The following is an 18,437-nucleotide window of genomic DNA, read 5'->3' as shown; positions in this document are numbered from 1 at the left end:
AGTACGTGCAGATCACCATGGTCCCCCAGAGGGCAGCACAGCCAATTTCACAAAGAACAGGAAAGCAGTGACAGTCTTGCTTACTTACGACATTATAAAGGACATTTATAACAGGACATTATTCAATCATAACCCAAGCTAAGTTTTCTTTTTGTATTTTCTGGCTTAAACAATAGAACTACAGTGAGACCATTTTTAACAAATCATTTCATGGCAAAATTAACTTGAACTGATTTGACCTCGGCCAGGAGTTCTTGGGAAGAGTGCTGGTTTCCTCAGATTGGTCAAGGGCCGCAGCACTAAACTGGGGCAGGTGGGCCTGGGCCAAGGTAATGGACAAAGGTCACCAGGAAAGAGTGCTATACAGTAACTCTATGTCACAAAATATATGTCAACAAAGAGTATTCTTACTCATAGGATGAACAGATAGTTTCAGTTTAGAGCTGATTAGATTGTATTCGAATACATCCCAGAAATTTCTCTGTGGGAAAACACACTTGTATTCTAATGCAGATTAATTTGCCATTTTGATTGCATCAACTTACAAGTTGGAGTGGAATAGAAGCTACCCAAAGTGTGTTTTCTAAACCTGACTACTTATCAAAATACGTATCCTAGGTAAATGAGGATAAACCCAGTTTTTTTTTAAAGAAATGATTTTGCTGGCATTAATAGTGGCATGAAATGAGATGGGTCTTTTATGATGAATTCACAATCTATCCAGGTATTGTAGGGTTTTCTCTATAACCTGAAATGCTTTTTCATCTGACCTGCTTCCTTTGCCTTTGACACTATATAGTTCATACCCAAGTTGTGTGCTGGCAGATCTAATGCTAATGAGCACCAAGCACAGGAAATACTTGGTCATTTTCATGCATGCCACGTGTTAATTTAATCAATGGTTTAATTCACCATGGGCTGAAATAAGGTCACTCAGTCTCCTCTTGGAAACTCGAGTGAGAATAAATTAAGATGGCAGGCCAACACCCGAGATGATCCAGGCCCATCGTTTTCTGTAGCAAGTAATAGAACTTATTTATGAAAACATATCAGAAACACCTGCCAGCCTAGAATTAACCCAAAGAGAGTTCATTAATAGAACTGTCATAGGAGAAATTCAGTCCACCATCAAAAAACAAGCAAGACCAATTTTGTGGCTTAGCTCCTCTCTAATGCTTCATGTGAATTTTATTATTTTACATCTATTGAATCTAAACATAAATGAACACTAAGCTCATAGTTCTTATCCATTAGTAGCTGACTGGGAAAGAATAGAGAAAAAGCATGTTATGGATCCTCAGCAGCTCCTATTCATTATTCCAGTAACCATGGTGGCAGTACCAGAGCCCTGACCTTCCACCCAACATTGGCCCATCAAGTGCCCATTAGTCAGGACCCACCTCAATGAACAAAAATAGAGATACTGCCTCCATACTTAGGAAACTCAGCATGGGAGAGAAAGGTCGATTAGGAAGGAAAGTCATATAGGTGCTTGAATTCCCCCTTCTTATGGGAGACGTAATTTCTTAGTAGAATTTGAGTTTTTTGAAAGTTTATACATGATTTGCACTTAATCAAGCTTTACATTCTTAAAAGGAGCCTTGTAAGGCAGGCAAGGGAAGCTGGCTACTTTGTGGATGTGGACTCAAGCTATTTCATGTAAATTTTTTAACAGTCTCTATTTCTTCCTCACAGGAATATAGATTTGACCGCTTTGTAGAAAATGGTAAGAAGAAAACGACCTTTTTCAAAAGAGGTAAAAAGCTGAAGTATTACCTCCTGCCATTTGGATTAGGAACCAGCAAATGCCCAGGCCGATTTCTTGCAGTTAATGAGATAAAGCAATTGTTAGTTGTACTTTTAACTTATTTTGATTTAGAAATAATAGATGATAAACCTGTTCAACTAGACTATGGTCACTTCTTGTTTGGTGTTCAGTACCCAGCTTCTGATGTTTTATTTAGGTACAAAGTCAAATCTTAAAGAAGCTAAAAGGAAACAAATGAGATCTATGGAAACTAACCTAAATGTCCTTAGCTCCCTATTCATTTCTGATTTCTGCAAATGTAATTGCTTTGTTGCTTTTGTTTAAAAAAGTGCCAAATTTGATTTGATTTGAGATCTGTTCGGTTTGTATTTGGTCATAAAATAAAACAGGATGGTGGCATGAAAATAAACATTAGAATCAACATAATGAACCTAACAGCAGTTTTCAGTTTCTACATACTGTGATTTCTCACCTGTGATTGTAAATAGGCAGCAATAGATTTGGTACTGTGGGATTTTTAAAAGTCACTCAAATTCGTTTCTAATATATAAATACACATTTTACCTACTGCTGGAAATTGACACAGTCTAACAACTTCCAAATTGGCAGAGAACGGAATTAAGTTTTCATGAGAAAGACTGGATGAAAGTATTCCCTTCAAGTATAATATTGATAATACCTATATCACCATGGTATATTTGCATTAAATGAGTTTTGCAGTAGATTAAATACTTCAACTTCAATATTTAGTCTTCCATAAGTGCTCTTTATTACTTGTATACTATAGTTCAATAAAACAAAATTTCTTGTGGTATAAGACCACTCATGTTCAAGTTTGATACTGATAAGATTTAATGTATAAGAACACACAAAACCTATTATATATTCAGCAATTGCCCTAAACATTAGTATTAGGTTTATTGTAGAAGCAAATGTTGAAATCATTGCAGGACTGATTGTAGCATTTGGCTGGAGTGTAAACTATATCATTATGGCAGTGTTGCAATTGAGACTTTCCTAAATGCTTCTATTCATATAAATTGAGAAACTGGATAGTAGCATTTGTTCTTGACACCTGACCTTTTGGACTTAAAGTTTACTTAATTTTGAATTACAACATTACATAATGGAGTATAATTTTATATACCACAATGCAGCATTGTGTCTATGATGCAAAGGTTTCTAGTACCAGATTACCAAGTGATTGTCTGGAATTTGATATAATGATAATGCTCTATCTACAGAGGCAAAACAGGTGTTAAAACCCAGATAATTCATGCTGCATTAATTGAGACTTCTAATATTTCAGAAATGTGCTATTGTTTTTAAAAAGAAATTGATTTTTAATAACATTATAAAGTACTTACCATATATAAGAAGAAAATAGATTTCCCAGCATTTATTTTCTCCTTCCTAAAATACATGCTTTAAAAGGTCCTTTGTGAAGGATTTCTGGTCTAAACTCTACTTTTGTTTGACTGAAGATGTTTTCATTTTTGCCCTCATTCTGGAAACATGGTTTCACTAGTTGCCCATGTCTAGGATGAGAACTTTTTCCTCACAGCGCTTTGAAGATATTGCATGTTCCTAATAGGGCTTCCATCAATGTTTTCAAGAGGTTAGCCCTTTATAAATTTAATTACTCAGTAGGTAGCCTGTGTCTTCTCTCTGACAGCTTTAACATATTGTCTTTGTCTTCAGTGTTCTTTGTTTTTATTGTCATGCTTGTGATTCTTGAATCTGAGAATGTGTGTCTTTCATTAAGTACGAAATATTGTTGGCCATTATTTCTTTAAATATTACTTCTCTCCACCTCTCTGTTAAATCCTCTCACTCTATACTCAATGTTGTCTGAACTTTTCTCCTCATATTTTATATTTCTAATTTAAATTCTTGGTAATTTCTTTAGATCTCTCTTCTAGTTTTTTTTTTCTTACAGTATATCAAATCTGCTTTTTAACACATCCATTTAATTTATTTCTTCCTTCTTTTTACTTTAACTCCAGGTTGATAGGATTGAGTAATCATACTCCTTATACCTGTTAGTTCATTGTACACAATTATAGTTGGTCCAGGCAAGGCCTCTCTGGCTTTATTTACTCATTCGATTTTATCCCTAACCCCCCACCCTAGAACCCTCCCCATTGTAGGCAAACATTCTAAAGTGTTTTATGTTTATCTTTTTATAAAACATATATTATTATCTTGGGTGCATGTTTTGATTTACATAAATGTATTTTCTGTAAACTAGATCCTTGTCAATTCAATATTCCACAATGTGCACCCACCATGTTTTAATAATCTGTTTACCCAGGAAACTGTTGGTGGGACAGTTACTGTGAGGGAGAAGCCAAAGCCCAACCTACCCCCACTTATCTTTCTGCTGCTGTGCTTAGCCACCCTCCACCATGCGCTGCTGCAAACCTTGTCCTCAACGCCAGCACCACAAACATACACGCATGCCCCACTTGGGCCCTCAGCTTTATCTCCTAAAGCATAAGCATAGCCCTATAAGCATAGCCCATGCACTTCGTGCCAGGACATCTAGTCCATCATATTACCTTAAATGGAAGCCTTCAGATTCTTGAATTCATCTTTGTAGTACACTTCTGTGATTTTACAGCAGAGAAAATGCAAAAACTTATTCCATTCTAATTTCTGCTTAATTTATAATTGGAAGTGTATATGAGAATTTAGAAAAAAAGTAAGAGTAAATTAAATGGTTGAGAAAATATTTTGCAAAAGCAATGGACAGGAGAACCAAAACAAGAGAATCCTGTGACCAGCTTAAACCTAGTAATTAAAGAGTGTTCATGAACAGAACAGATGTCATGGTGCAATAAGTTAAAAGACATGGTTTCTAGCTGTGACATCACTGGTTTATTATTATCAACAAGTCACCTTGCTTCTCAGTGCTTCAGTTTCTTTATGTGCAAAATAAAAATAAGAAGGCCTTTTCTACACCAGGGTTCATTATGGGGATTAAACATAGTAAGATGTGTAAACTTATTTTGAAAAGTGTAATGCAATATGCAAATATAAAGCTGTAAAACAGGTACTTTGACAATGTTTGACTTTTAAAAACTTTTTTATGTATTTGTAAAAGTTAATGCATTAATCATTTATTTGATCAAACATTTATTGAACATTTCTTCTGTTCTAAATATGTTGTTCATTAGATTACCTTTCCTTAAAAACATACAGTTTATTAAGGAAAACAACATATTCACAGTTAATTGATTATAAATGTAGTTGTAAGTAATAAATTTATCCTTTTAAAACCATTCTAAAATTCTGATTTATCACTAGTTCTGACTAACCTTCCATCATTCTTTCCACATTAATGTTTTGTAATGAGAAATTACTATGTGCATAATCATACACAACAAAACATATACAGCAGGGATTGTGATTGTATGGTAAAAATAACCAAAACCAAATACAGTCATTGAGGCTCCAGAATGTTTTTCAAACTGTATTTTACATATTATAAAGTCCATCTTTTCATTTGTAAGTCTCCCCTAAGTTTCAAAATAAAGAAAATGAATCATTAATAATGTTGCTTTATGTCAATGGCCAATAGTAATGAGGCATTCAGTTAGCAAAAACTAAATGTTCTGAAGGTATTAAGATAAAAGCTATTTATCACTAAACAAGGCATGTGATAAGCAACCCATAGGAAATTTTATCTGCCTTGTCTTGGTTTTCCTGACATAGTTCATTGTATCTTCTCCATTTCATCATTAAGTTTTGGGTCACAAGTCTAAGGCAAAGGAGCTTCCCAACTTAATAGGGGTAACTTTTCCTGTAAGCATCTTCTAATTTAACAGTGGAATCTTAAAACCAATTTCAAAGATCAAAGCTAAAAATTGTCTAGATTTTGATTGTAGTGTAAAATAATGTCAGTAATTATAAAACAAGAATTATATGTCAGTAGAATGTGCCCTGTTTTAACCTATTAAGTTTGCAAATGTTGCAAACTATTATTTACTTGAACTGCATTATTAGGTATTCATATTCACATACTCAATTAAGAAAAAGTTAGCAAGCCAAGATTACATTCCCTGTAGCATTATTTTAAATTATAATGAGCGATCACATAAAACTCTGGTATTTCTCTAAAGCAATTATTGCTTATTCTACTTCAGAGTGTTAATCTAAATCAGTGATCATTGATGTTTGAAGATTTTAGTTTTAAATGTTTATTCTGTTTATAATACCTTCTTGAGTAAGATAAATTTAACTCATGAAAAGCCCTACTGCATAATTTTAAATAGAAGATAATTTGGCAATATTTATGTTTAAAATTTTTTTAGGCAGAAGAATGCTATACATCATTTAAAAAACTATTGCCCTGAATCATATGTTTAATATTATCTTTTTATTTTAAAATGGCATATATGTGGGTTTATGAGGAAGCACATTATCTTAACATTCTAGGTAAGAAACATGCTTTGTAAATCTATTTAATTTTATTTACAAAACAAATTCAATAAATCAATTTTTAAAGCACATACCAATGGCTGTGTCTTCTTATTTCCCTATAAGGAACATGTTAGACTTGACTACAAATAGCAAATTCTTTGGGAAATAATTTTGCTGTCTGAGTAGCCCCATGTCTCATCACCTCCGCACACACATGTGCATGTATTTTTATTTTGATATTCTCCTTAAAGGCATATTAATTGTTATATTCAGAGTATTTTTCAATATATTTTAGCTTAGTTATTTATGTGGGAAGTAAACACAGATCTAAAAATATCAGTAACTAATAAGTTATTTAGTTATTCAGTTATTTATATTGATTTTAAGGAGACAGAGGGAGGGAGACATCGAATTGTTGTTTCACCTACTTATGCTTTCAGTAGTTGATTCTTGTATGTGCCCTCACCAGAGATCAAACTCAGAACTTTGGAATATAGGGACGGTGCTCTAACCAACTGAGCTACCTGGCCAAGGCCATAATAAGCTTTTCAGTAAGTTCATTTTAACCAGACTGACCTTGCTAGGCTACAGTTCTTAATAATTATTATTATTCTGTGGAAAGACATATAAGAACAATAAATGAGACAGAACTTCCCATTAGATGTGGGCTTTGTCCTCCGTGGATCACTGTACCACAAATAATGAATAAAACAATAATATTTGGACAGTATTCTATTCTATATAAAGCTGAAATTCAAACTGTAAAAAGGCATATAATGCAGAATGCTGTTGATGGAAATGAAATGTGGCTCCTTTAGTAACTGGCCATACCTTGTTTCATTGGGATACTTGGCTTTTCCAAGAAACACTCCTGTGAGTTATTAAGGTTTGAAGGGAGCTCGCCTTAGCCTCTGTAGGTGTCCGTGTGCATTTGAACTAGTCAGTTCAGATTTGTTGAACAATCAGGATAAATTATGTCCTTAAATGGACAATCTATGAAATAGTTATCTTCATTTCAATTTTACTCTAAGAGACATTTATCGAGCAAAGTTTTTTCAGAAGTATCTGAAATTAACCATGCTCATGTGAGTAATAATGTGCATTTTCTATTCAGGGTAGAAAAAATACACCATGGTTATGCTGGATAAGTTCAAGTGTTTGATACAGTTTATTGTTAATTATTTCAGGAATAGGTTATGTTCTCAATTTCTAAATGTATTATTTTTTTATAAGGAGAGCATGATATATTGCAGACTGAATAAAAAGTAAGTGTTTTCTATAGCATTTTGTTTCCCTTACAACATTTTGTGCTTGTAGGAGAAACTAGAGGGAACACAAGCAACAGGTAAAGGTACTAATATCTAATGATTCATCACTGAGTCACATTTAAACATTTAAAAATATAAAGTATGTATTAGTTGAAAATGTTGCGTGCAAGAGAATATTTACCCCATATTACTTTTGTTTCTAAAAATTAGCCATTGTAGTTAACATAAAATGTATGTCATTATGTGTGAAAACCCACAGTTTTCATAAATGCTTTGATTTCATGTTTAAATTCATGTTTAAATGAAATGTACTTTCATTCTATAATTTCTAAGAACTGGCCAATATACTCAAAGTTTCATAAATGCTTTGTTTTATACTTTAAATGAAACATTTTTTAAGTCTTTGAAATCACTTTTGAATTTTTTCATGAATCTAAAAGTTTACAGGAAGTAATATTTTCTCTGTGTTTTGAAATCAGGTATTAATTTTTAAAATCTTTTTATTTTGAATGAGTTTTAGACTCACAGAAAAACTATAAAAATAATACTTACTTTTAAAGAAGAGAGTCCTCATACTAAACAATGCTTGCAAAAACTTTAACTAAAGAATGGAACCAGGACTTTGGCAGTGCAGATCTTAGTTCATTTTGACCTTTGGAGATGGCCATCCACAATACCGCCCTGTAGGACAATGTACTTGACCGGCTGAAATAATGGGAGTATGCATGCCACTCAAATTCTCCATAGTTCAAAGTGTTTTGTTTTCATTAACTTTTTTCCTAAATTGTAAAAAGAGCTTACTTTGTTGAGTAATTCCAGGTTTTACTTAATTTTACTCTCTCGAGAAATCTATGCTTTAAAGATATGTCTGCCTGATGCTTCTCCAAAAGAAAATTCAGTTATTCCCTGGCCCTACTTCCTGGTTTCCCTTTCTCCTCTACGGTTCTTCACTTTTCTATTGGAGGCCTGATTAGGAAATGTGTTTATTTAGTTATTTTATTTCATTTCATTTTTTTATGGAAGTCTCAGATGGAGGGCCAGCCTGGCACATGAATGTTGACCCTAGCTCTGCAGGAAGACTGTACCTAGCCAATGGAGCTGCACTTACTTACTTGAAGAGATAATGAATGCCTGAGCTAATGTTTTAACCACTTAGGTACATACTCTGAGGCTCTCCCACAATAAAGTATTATTTGTCTTCTCTTTTCAAAGAGTAGATGAAAAATATTTATCAAAGAATTCTTTTTACCAAGTTCTTCAGTAATTGCCAGAGCAGATAAATGCATAAAATGAGGGTAGGCCATGAAGCACTTTTATGTTTAAATCTAAATTTTCACCTCTAAACATCTCTGCTAACATAGCGGATTTGAGTTGCAACCATCCTCCTAATAAAATACAAAATCTTTTAAGATTGCCAAGGATTTGTAAATAATGGATCCTTTAAATATCCCTGAACTTTATTCTAAAACTTATAAGGAGAAATAATAATTGCTTTATATAACCACTGATACCATTTTAGCATTTGATGAAGATGTTAATTTATGGTTGGTTAGCAGTTTATGGCTGTCATTAGTTTCTCAGTTTGATTCACATTAGAAATCTATTTTTCTTTTTTATTTTAATCGGAGACAATTATACAAAGATATGGTTATGTTTTATCTAAAATGTATCATTCTACTATAGCATTTCAAATTATTCACAGATCATAGTTCTTATATGTGCATATATGAATTTAAAAAATACAGCAATAAAATGCTTGAAACAGATCATAAATTTGCTTCATATTTTATTGCATCTCTGAATCAGGTTGAGACGACAAGGGCAACTATGGGCTTTGGGAAAGAATTAACTCTTTCCCAAACTGGGAAGGAGAATGATACCACAGTGTGCATAATTAAAGCCAATGCCCCCATCAAAGCTCGCTGGTGACTTGTCAGATAGGCTTGTCAATCATATATTGGGGGGAGGGAGATGAAGGTAACTGCAAAATCCTCTCTTCCTTCACAGTCTAACCTTCCCAGCACAGTCATTTCTCTTCCCGAGCTTTCTAGCCTGTGTTTCTGTACTGCTGAAATTAGAGAACACAGGGGAAGGAAAAGGAAGAAATTCACACACGCACATGAACACTCACTCAGGGATACTAGGTAATTTTGCAGTAGCCCAGAAGGCACCTGGATCATGTTAAGAAGAGTAATTTAGAAAAAGTGGTAGAATTTAACACAAATCAAGCCTTGGGGAAAGCAAGCAAAGAGTTTCCCTGCCTTGCTAGGAAGAAAAGAAGTCTTCCGGGGGTTAAAACTGGGGCACTTTCCCAGAATTACTGAGTGTGGCACAGCTGCCAGGTGCTCTTGAGAAGCCTGGCATCTGAACGTGAGCCCCCCAGGCCCTGAGGTGCAGGGGACAGCCCAATCCCAGTGCTTGCCACCTCTCCAAAGAGTTTGAAGCAGAGTTCTTTAAGTTCGCTTTTTGTCCCAAGGAACCTGGAGGTTGCACAGCTTTGTGCCTGCCTGCAGGAGGGACCCGGGGCCCGTCCAGGGGAAACTCTGGGAGAAGAGGTGCTCTGCGGCTGCGGATTCCGAGTCCCTCCCCGGACGCAGCGCCAGCTGAGAAGCGCTGTAGGCGCGCTTATTGTGGACGTGGACGTCGTTCTGTCTGCAAATTTGAGCTAGCCGATCTGCGGGAAAGCCATCCCTCTCCCCTCCTGCTCTCTCAGGACCTGGTCCTGGCCCTCAGGCAAAGCAAACACCAGGTATACCACACAGCCTACAGAACACTGGTTTTAGTAAACACTTAACAGTCGATCAGAAGAGCCAGCGGATACCACGGGGAGACAGGGACTTAAACTGAGTTGCTTTTACTCTTAAACTGAAGTTATTGTCTCCTCGTTTTCCCTCCTGTTCCCCTCCTACCATCAACGGTGCCCAATGTCTGATTTAAAAAGGCCACATTTAAATCAACCTGCAGCTCATTGACTTGGCAATCCAAGGGCCTCGGAGTTATAAATGCCAACACAGAGAGCTCAGGAAACGGGCTCATTTATTTTGCCCACGTGACAAAAATGTGTTAATTGATGTAAAGTTGCGTGGCATGTGGATAATTTAGTCTGACCCACATTTTAATTAAAAGAAAACTTATGTACATTCCTGATGTTTATCTTTTGCAATTTAATTTTGTTTGGAGGCGCCGTTGTGTAGTTAACGCCCATCTGCCCCCAACCCGCATTTCATAAAGGTTTTACTAAGGACCCTCGCCTGACCGGGATTCATTACCTCCTGCCGTCCATGTGCACACTTAAGGGTCTCCACTGGCTTGTCCGCTCCACCCGGCAGGGTCGCCACAATGTGCTGTGAGCCGGGAAGTGAACTCTCATCATTATTTTTCAAAGTCTGGGAAGTGTATTATCCTTTTTTCCTAGTGGTAATTAGTTACCATAGCATCTAATACGTAAATGTGCCCAGAGCACACCATTAACAGTTAAACGGAGGATTCAATTTAACACATGATTATATCTTTCATAAGTCATTACATTGGAAAAGTCAATGCCACTCATGCTGGAACAATCTCCAGATCCGGGGCGCACAGAAAGTTTCAGTTCTGGCGTCGGAGACCAAGGGCGCGTGGAGAAGGGAAGCCCATGGGATTGCTCCTACCCTCCTACCGCCCGCCCCCCTCCCCCAACCCAGTGAGCTTTTGGCAGTAAAGATGTGTGGTGGATGGGGTTGAAGAGAGAAGAATTTAAGCTCAACACAGGGCGTTGGAGAGGATGCCCAGCTGAGGAGTGGAGAGCGCACCACGAGTGCGCGCGCGCACTCGCACACACACACTCGCACACGCACCACGGGGAGGGAGAAGGAGGGGTAACTGGCGAGCTCTTCAAAGATGATCATTTACAGGCCCTGTAGGAGTCCACGCAAAGCCCCGGCGCTTCTGTCGGTGCCCAGTATCAAACTGGAGAGGAAACCTAAGTAAGAATTAGAAATTAGAGAAGATTGAAATTAGAGAGAAATTGGAAAAGGAAGCAGATGGAATAAGGGGCAAGTGGGACCCTGGGTCCTTGCTTGGCCTCATCAGCCCACCTTCGGTTCCTAAGAAACCAAACAGAGCAGAGAGATCCGCGGGGCGCTGCTCCTGGAGAAGTGCCCCAAGGCGCGTGGGTGTCAGAGCAGACTCAGGGGCGGCCAAGGTACACGGGCAGGTTTATATGCCAGTCTAAGGGGCCAGCCGCTCTGCCCTGTTCCAAAACCTCACTGACCCCTCTGGTCTCATTCACCCGGTCCCGATGCGGATACTCCAAACCCGAAGGACCTCTGGTACCCACAAGCTGTGGGTCAACTTTCCAGACTGGACCGAACTTCAGGACTCAAATTTCAGAAGAAAAGCGGACCGGGGTTTTGCCAGGTGGGGAAGAATTCTCTCCCCAACACTCAGTGACCTCTAAAAGCTTCTGCTGAAGAAACTTTGGAAAGGTTGGGGTTAGAGCAGGAAGACCACCTAAGGCAATCACCAAAACCCCCTTTCCTGTTCCTTTCAGATGTCCCACGTTCATTTCTAGAACCAAATGCTGATCATCTCCTGGATTGGAAAAAGAACTGATTGGTCTGAAATTACCAAATAAAAAAATAAATGTTATTAGCCTGCTGCTTTTAATAATTGTTTGTATCCCTCTAACATTTCAACTTATTCTCAACATCCTCTTCTTTGGCCCACCCCCCTCCACTTCAAGTCTTTCAGCACTAAACACTGGAGATTAGGTTATTAAAGGGTGAAAGGGGGTTAAGTATTTCTTTTTCTCCTGAAGTTCAAGAATTATTATTTGTACAATTTCTAATAAGAGTTGAACAGTACAGAGGTTGCCGAGAAGTATTTCAAGGAGGCCTATTAACTAATGAAAAATGCTGAGCAGTAAATCTTGCAGCAAATGTGTCCCCTACAATGTTAATATGCAAAAAGAAAAAAAAAATCGACTGATGGTGGCTGTGTTTAATTCCTAATCAGAATGATGGACAGCAGGGCCAGAACAATACAAACTAATGGCTGTGTTGCTGATCACTTTACCCCTTGATTAAAGACACCCAATTATGGCGCAGAACAGTGTCGTAATTATGTTTCTTAATCACATCCAGGAGGTTTAATTGCCTTAACGATGTGTTTCATTAAATGAATTTAGGTATTATAGTCGACAGTTTTCATACACAGTTGTTTTCAAATTAACATAATATTAGACATCGTCATGGAAATTGTTTTAATAATCATAATTAGATGCACCCAGGCTTTGTCTGGTAAATGCTAAGAGACGGGTCTCCTCCTGCCTGGGGGCTGCCCTGGTCTCTTCCCTTCCTCTACCCCCACTCCCAGGCTGGGAGGGCTCCAGCTTCAGGGCCCTCTGCTGCTATGTTTTCTGCAAAGTTACAGGTTCTGATTAATCTTTTTTGATGGCAAGTGGAGCAGAAAATATCCTCCCTCACCCCCCACTAAGTCTGATGCCATTTAGGGACAGCATTCTGAGCTGAGGCTATACAAAAAATGCATTTAGTAAGCTGCCTACAGAAGAAACACTCTCTCTAACTTTACCACTTCCACCTCTATAACCACTACCACAACACAAATCAAAACTGCTATATTTGAGGGTGTTACACAGGTCCAAATACAAGCCTATACAGATATTCTTTAATGGAATCAATGTCCCATTTATGCAAAGTCCCTAAAAATCTCATTAACAAGCAACAAGTTTTGAAAATCTCTATGGGCACTGTTTACACTTAAAATTCAACCTGGTTGACTTCTTCTGTCAGAAAAAAAATGTTAACAGCCACAATAAAATTTATCTTCAGAGAATTTAAATCCATCTCTTTTCCTTGGCTTTTGGGCAAGTTGGAAAAAGAAATTTTGAGCAAAACTCCAAGAACCTTTACCATCTTTGTTGGGTCATACAACTGGGAAAAGAATTCCAGGGACAGCATGGCCTTCAAAGTTATGCCAACAGACAGAAACCCTGGACCTCCTCTGGGTCTTACCGCTGACCCCTTTTCTCTGACCACCAATGACTAGGCCCAGCCATCCTTTGAACAAGTAAACAAGTGAACTAGGGTCACTCCTAATTATGTATCCCTGACAAAACTTCTCTAAAACTCCTTTCTTTTTTGTTACCTTTCAAGCAAAAAGTAACACAGAAGAGAGGGGACTGCTCCTTCCACAAAGCACAGCATAATAAAATGTTTGATCAAAATATTTTAATAAAGATTCTTTCTGACATAGATACACATACAAATGGTCGTACATAGCTGTCATAGTCTGATTGACCTATTTAATATATATATATCATTCTTTATACATCCAAAACCCACCAACAGATCCATCACAGCTCCCAACTCGCCATCCAACCTGACAAACTAAATTTGTATTCTCTGCAAGGAGTGGAAAATAGCAGGACTCCATTTTTTAAAAAAGGTTTTCTCAATTTTTGTAGGATAGAAAGGCAGGCAAACAGCCATGCAAACTAAAACTGAAAGCTCACTTTGGGTGAATAGCTTCTTGCTCTTCCTTAGCTTTATTTTATTTGTTTTTAAATTTTATTTTTTTTTTAGAAAAATAACAAAGGATTTCACACCATATGCAAATCAAACCAGTCCTTTAACTTAAATAATTCTCCACAGTTAAAATAACTTATATATGTACATATATATTAAAAGCAATTAAATTAGACCTTTTAAAAATGCACAGCACAGCCTGGAAAAATATTTGCTTAGCATGTTCTTACTTATAGGTTCTATTGCTGTGATGTTTTTCCCTTTTAGAATGCAAAGGAGTCCCCTTTCAAAAGAGAGCAATTCATTCATCAATTAAGAATACACCTTTCCTGTAATTTTTGGACTAAAGCAATTTATTAAAGCTCAATTTAAATACAGGGATGATGCAACTGAAAAACTCCAGGTGACCTTTGATAAACCTAAGCAGCTCAGATACATCCATAGGTCTCTTCATACTCGTTGGCAAATTAACCTTTTAAACACTTGGCACGCAGTATAAGGTAATCTATAGAACAGAATTTTAGAGGCATTAATAAAATCTGCACGTAAGACCCATGACCTTAACACATGATAAATACTGTCAATGTGGAAGGGTCATTGAAGAACAAATAAATACCATGAATCATTAATACATCATTGCAGAGTGGAAAGTAACAAGGTGCACATAAATATATTTAAATGCAATTCTTGTAGCCACAGTCAGTTTTTTTTATATCACTCTTGCCAAAACTTTTGAGCATTTTCACAGAATTAAAGTTCAGAGACAATAAAAAATACAAGTCTTTCATAGCAACATGTCTCTTTCAGGCTTGTTTAAAATTATTATTTTCACTTAAATAAATCTACCTTTCAAGTTTTTCTCCTGGCTCAGAATCAAAATTTATTTTCAAGTGCCCGTACTGATTTGTCTGAATGAATATTCCGTCGCACAAGCCACCCAGCCCCGGACTCCTCCTTTCCCCCTCAGCACTAGCCAAATTCGCAATTATTAGTAGGATTAGCATTTTGCCATTTAATATTCTCTACGCTTTATAACCAAGCGACTGCTTCTCAACTTATGTTCAACCTGAAAGGAAAACTCTGCTTCCTCGCGGTCTAGGCTGCCACCAAAGTTTCCACTTTTCTGAGAAAAAAGACATCCATACTTCAGCCCAACTCCACCTCCCTCCTCCCTCCCTCCCCACCCCAAAGACCGAAATTCTGGGGATGTCAAGGCTAAAGTCCCGTTTGTCTCTGCTGCGTCTCCAGTTCTCGCCTCTGCTTTCTTTGCTCTGCAAGTGTTTCACAACTACCAGGAGAATAAAGGGGGTGGGGGCAGCTTTTCCCTTTCCTCTAGCTTTTGGGTCGGTTTTGTGTTTCTCAGGGGTGTGTTTAAGGCTTCTCCGTGCACTGTTTGCAGAGGCTGGAGGAGACGCTGTTGAACAGGGCGCACTTCTCTGGGCAGGAGGCGGCCGGGGGTAGCCCCGCGCTGAACGGGTAGCCCGCAGCCTGCTCGTAGGCGCCCAGCGCCGGGTGCAGGGCCGCGGCCGCCGCAGCGGCCGCCGCGGAGCTGGGTAGCGAGGCGGCCGAGATGGCCTGGCCCTGATTGAGGTAGGCGACAAGGCGCCGCATCTCCTCCAGGGCCTGTGCTTGCATGAGGATGTAGTTCTTGGCCAGCAGCAGCGTGGCAATCTTGGAGAGCTTGCGCACCGAGGGGCTGTGCGCGTAAGGGATCACCGCGCGCAGCTCATCCAGCGCGTCGTTCAGGTCGTGCATCCGCCGGCGCTCTCGGGCGTTGATGTTGAGCCGCAGCGCCTTTTGCTCTTTGGATTTCTTGCTGCTGCTGCTGCTGCTGCTGCTGCTGCTACCGCCTCCCGCGCTGCTGCCACCCCCGCCACCGCCGCCGGGGCCCCCTGGGGGGGCACTGGCGCCTCCGTGGAGGTGGGCGTTGGAGCAGCCCTCCGCAGCTTTGGCGCCGCCGCCTCCTGCACCCGGGGAAGCCCGCGGGTCGACGCCTCCGGCCCGCAGCACTAGCTCGCAGCGGCCGTCGCTGTCGTCGTCGGGGCTCTGCTCGCCACCACTGCTCTCGGCCACCGAGCCCCGGCTCGTGCTCTCGCCGTATTTGAGGCACAGGGCGGCCCCAGCCGGCAGGCTGCTCAGTCTAGGGTCGCCCCCAACGCCGGCAGAGCCCACCAGCAGCCCCGGGACGCCCACCCCGCCGCCGCCGCCGCCACCACCTCCCGCGCCGCCGCCACTGCCTCCCCCCGGCGGCGGCAGCAGCAGCCCTGCCCCCTCGGGATCAGCCGGCTCGAAGCAGCCCAGGGGCGACGAGGAGGAGGACGCGGGGCGCTCTCGGGGCGGCGGCACCAGGGACAGGTCCATGCCCGGGGGCGTGGAGCGGAAAGACGCCTCCAAGCGCTTGGCCGTGGAGGCGCTTAGGCTCTTGGGTAGGAAGAGGTCCTCTTCGCCCGCTGCGGCCGCGCCGAGGTGCAGCCCGCGCTCCATGGTCCGGCGCCGGCGCGCAGCCCGGGCCCGCGGCGCGGGCCGCCGGCTCCTCGGCTCGCGAGTCAGGCGGCGCGGAAGACGCGCCCGAGCCGGGCTCCGGAGCTGGTGCGCGCGTCGGTCCCGGTGCTGCTGGCAGCCCTCTCCCCTTCTTTTTCTTTTTCGCCTTCCCCCGCGTTCGCCTCCTCCTCCTCCTCTTCTTCTTCGTCTCCAGCCGATGGTGCTGGCTGCTGGGGCTCACCATGGGCCGCGGCCCCGCATGGTGGGAGGGTGGGCGCGGAGGGAGTGGAGCCGCCGCAGCTCTGAGACCAGCCCCGCGCCTCCTCTCCGCACCGTTTATCTTGCTTGGATTCACCTTCAAGAGATTTCCGGACCCATCAACCAGCCGCCGCCACAGACGGGGGAGTCTTTTACATCATTATCTCTGAGTAGGTTATTATGAAGAAGACTCGCCTGTTGGGACAGCGCTTTCTACCCAATCAGGTTAACGTTTTAATTAATAGGATTAAAACGGTAACAAACAATCGCAGGCGCTATCTGGCCGCGAGTCTGAATAGTTTCCTTTCCCAGGTCTGAAGACAGGCAGCAGCTAGAGCTTTATAAAAGGCGCCTGCTCTGTTATTCTGCCTGCCATCTGTATACACAGCTTAGCGCATATGTTTGCAAGGCGCTGGGTCCTGTTAGTAACCCAACAACTGCCTTTAGCTTGACATGTGTGGCGACTTTCACTCATCAATGAGCACACTAAAAGCCCTACTTAGAGCTGAGGATGTTCTTTGCTCCTTCAGCAAATTGTAGATCCGCGGCGAAGCCTGGGAGTCCCGTGGAAAGCCTACGCTCCCTCCCACCGCCCCCCACCCCCACCCCCACCCCACCCCCACCCCTACCCCCACTGTCCTTCCCTCACCACTGCTGCCTCATCTTGTGCTAAATTATCCTTCCCTCGAGAATTATACTCCGCTCATGTTCGTAGGATGACACTGGTCTGGATTTGGAGATGGGACTTGGCAGGGTGGGGGGCTGGTGTCCCCACTGACTTGCCCAAAATTCACCCTAGATTCTCAGCTAGTAAGAGAGCAAAGCAATCGTCCCTCTTAAACACACTGCCTTATTTCCACCCCACCCCCCGCCCATTTCCAAGCGGGATTGGGGGGTAGGGGGGGGCGGGAGAAAAATGAAGAGCAAATCACCTATGCAACCCATTCGGTTAAAGGGGTGGGGGTGTCTTTGCGACGCTTTCCAAATAACTGCTACAGTGATGGTGACTGAAGTACACGATCTCCTAAATAGCAAGGAACTGATTTCTCAAACTTTCTACCAGATTAATATCCCGAGGTTTCAGAATAATCAATTTAAGCAGGAGTCAAATCCTCTCCCACCCCAAGTCGGGGCATTTGTGCATACTGATTTGCCCGACACGTAACCGCCAGGGCTGGGAAGCCATTCGGGGACATCTGGCCCTGCCTGGCTGCTCTGGGAGGGCCGCTGAAGGGGGATCTGCGCGCAGAGTGCTCCTCTCCGGATGCCAAGTGGTACACGCCGTCCTCCCGTCCCCGAGTCGCGTGTCTAGGAGCACATGGTATTTAGCGGCTGGTGTTCATCCTTCTGACATAAGTAAAAACAATATTTCCCAACACCTCCAATAAATCTTTCTTATGTGGCAGAATTACTGAAGCCTATGAAATTTTTGGTTTCTCTGGTTTCATTAAAAACCTTTTAATTGTGGCTTTCTGAGTTGGCCCCAGGTGTTGGACTCTTTTCATTACATTTTGCTCTAATGTGATGAAATTCTAATTCTCTCCTTACCATATGGTTAAATTTCCCAACTGAGAATTAGTTGAAAAAAGGAGAAATAATCTATTAATCTCTGTAATAGATTCACAAATGAGTTTCGCCACAAAACCTGTTTTTGAATGGTAATATCAGAACAGTTGGGCGCCTTATTTCATAAAGGAAGAGTGAGGGAGA

At 41.0% G+C, this 18,437-nt stretch overlaps 2 protein-coding genes across 2 annotated transcripts in view; one reads left to right on the top strand and one right to left on the bottom strand.

Moving 5' to 3' along the window:
* The window catches only part of LOC123833187 (cytochrome P450 7B1), a 161,807-nt gene extending 155,523 nt beyond the window's left edge, over positions 1 to 6,284 (top strand). Inside the window, exon 6 of the mRNA XM_045861308.1 lies at positions 1,696 to 6,284. Within this exon, the coding sequence (XP_045717264.1) occupies positions 1,696 to 1,983 (288 nt within the window). The 3' untranslated portion in view covers positions 1,984 to 6,284. The remainder of the gene's footprint in view (positions 1 to 1,695) is intronic.
* A 7,387-nt stretch (positions 6,285 to 13,671) lies between these two features.
* Positions 13,672 to 16,849, bottom strand: BHLHE22 (basic helix-loop-helix family member e22). Its single transcript, XM_045860721.1, has one exon. It carries the CDS (start codon positions 16,470 to 16,472, stop codon positions 15,360 to 15,362), a length of 1,113 nt encoding a protein of 370 aa, XP_045716677.1. The 5' UTR covers positions 16,473 to 16,849; the 3' UTR covers positions 13,672 to 15,359.
* Between the last annotated feature and the right edge of the window lie 1,588 nt (positions 16,850 to 18,437).

The sequence above is a fragment of the Phyllostomus hastatus genome, unplaced genomic scaffold (genome assembly GCF_019186645.2).
Source record: "Phyllostomus hastatus isolate PE091 unplaced genomic scaffold, TTU_PhHast_1.1 phas_scaffold_21, whole genome shotgun sequence".
NCBI classification, from domain to species: Eukaryota; Metazoa; Chordata; class Mammalia; order Chiroptera; family Phyllostomidae; genus Phyllostomus; species Phyllostomus hastatus.
The sequence above is the reverse complement of the archived record's forward strand: the minus strand, read 5'-3'. Positions and strand labels throughout refer to the sequence as shown.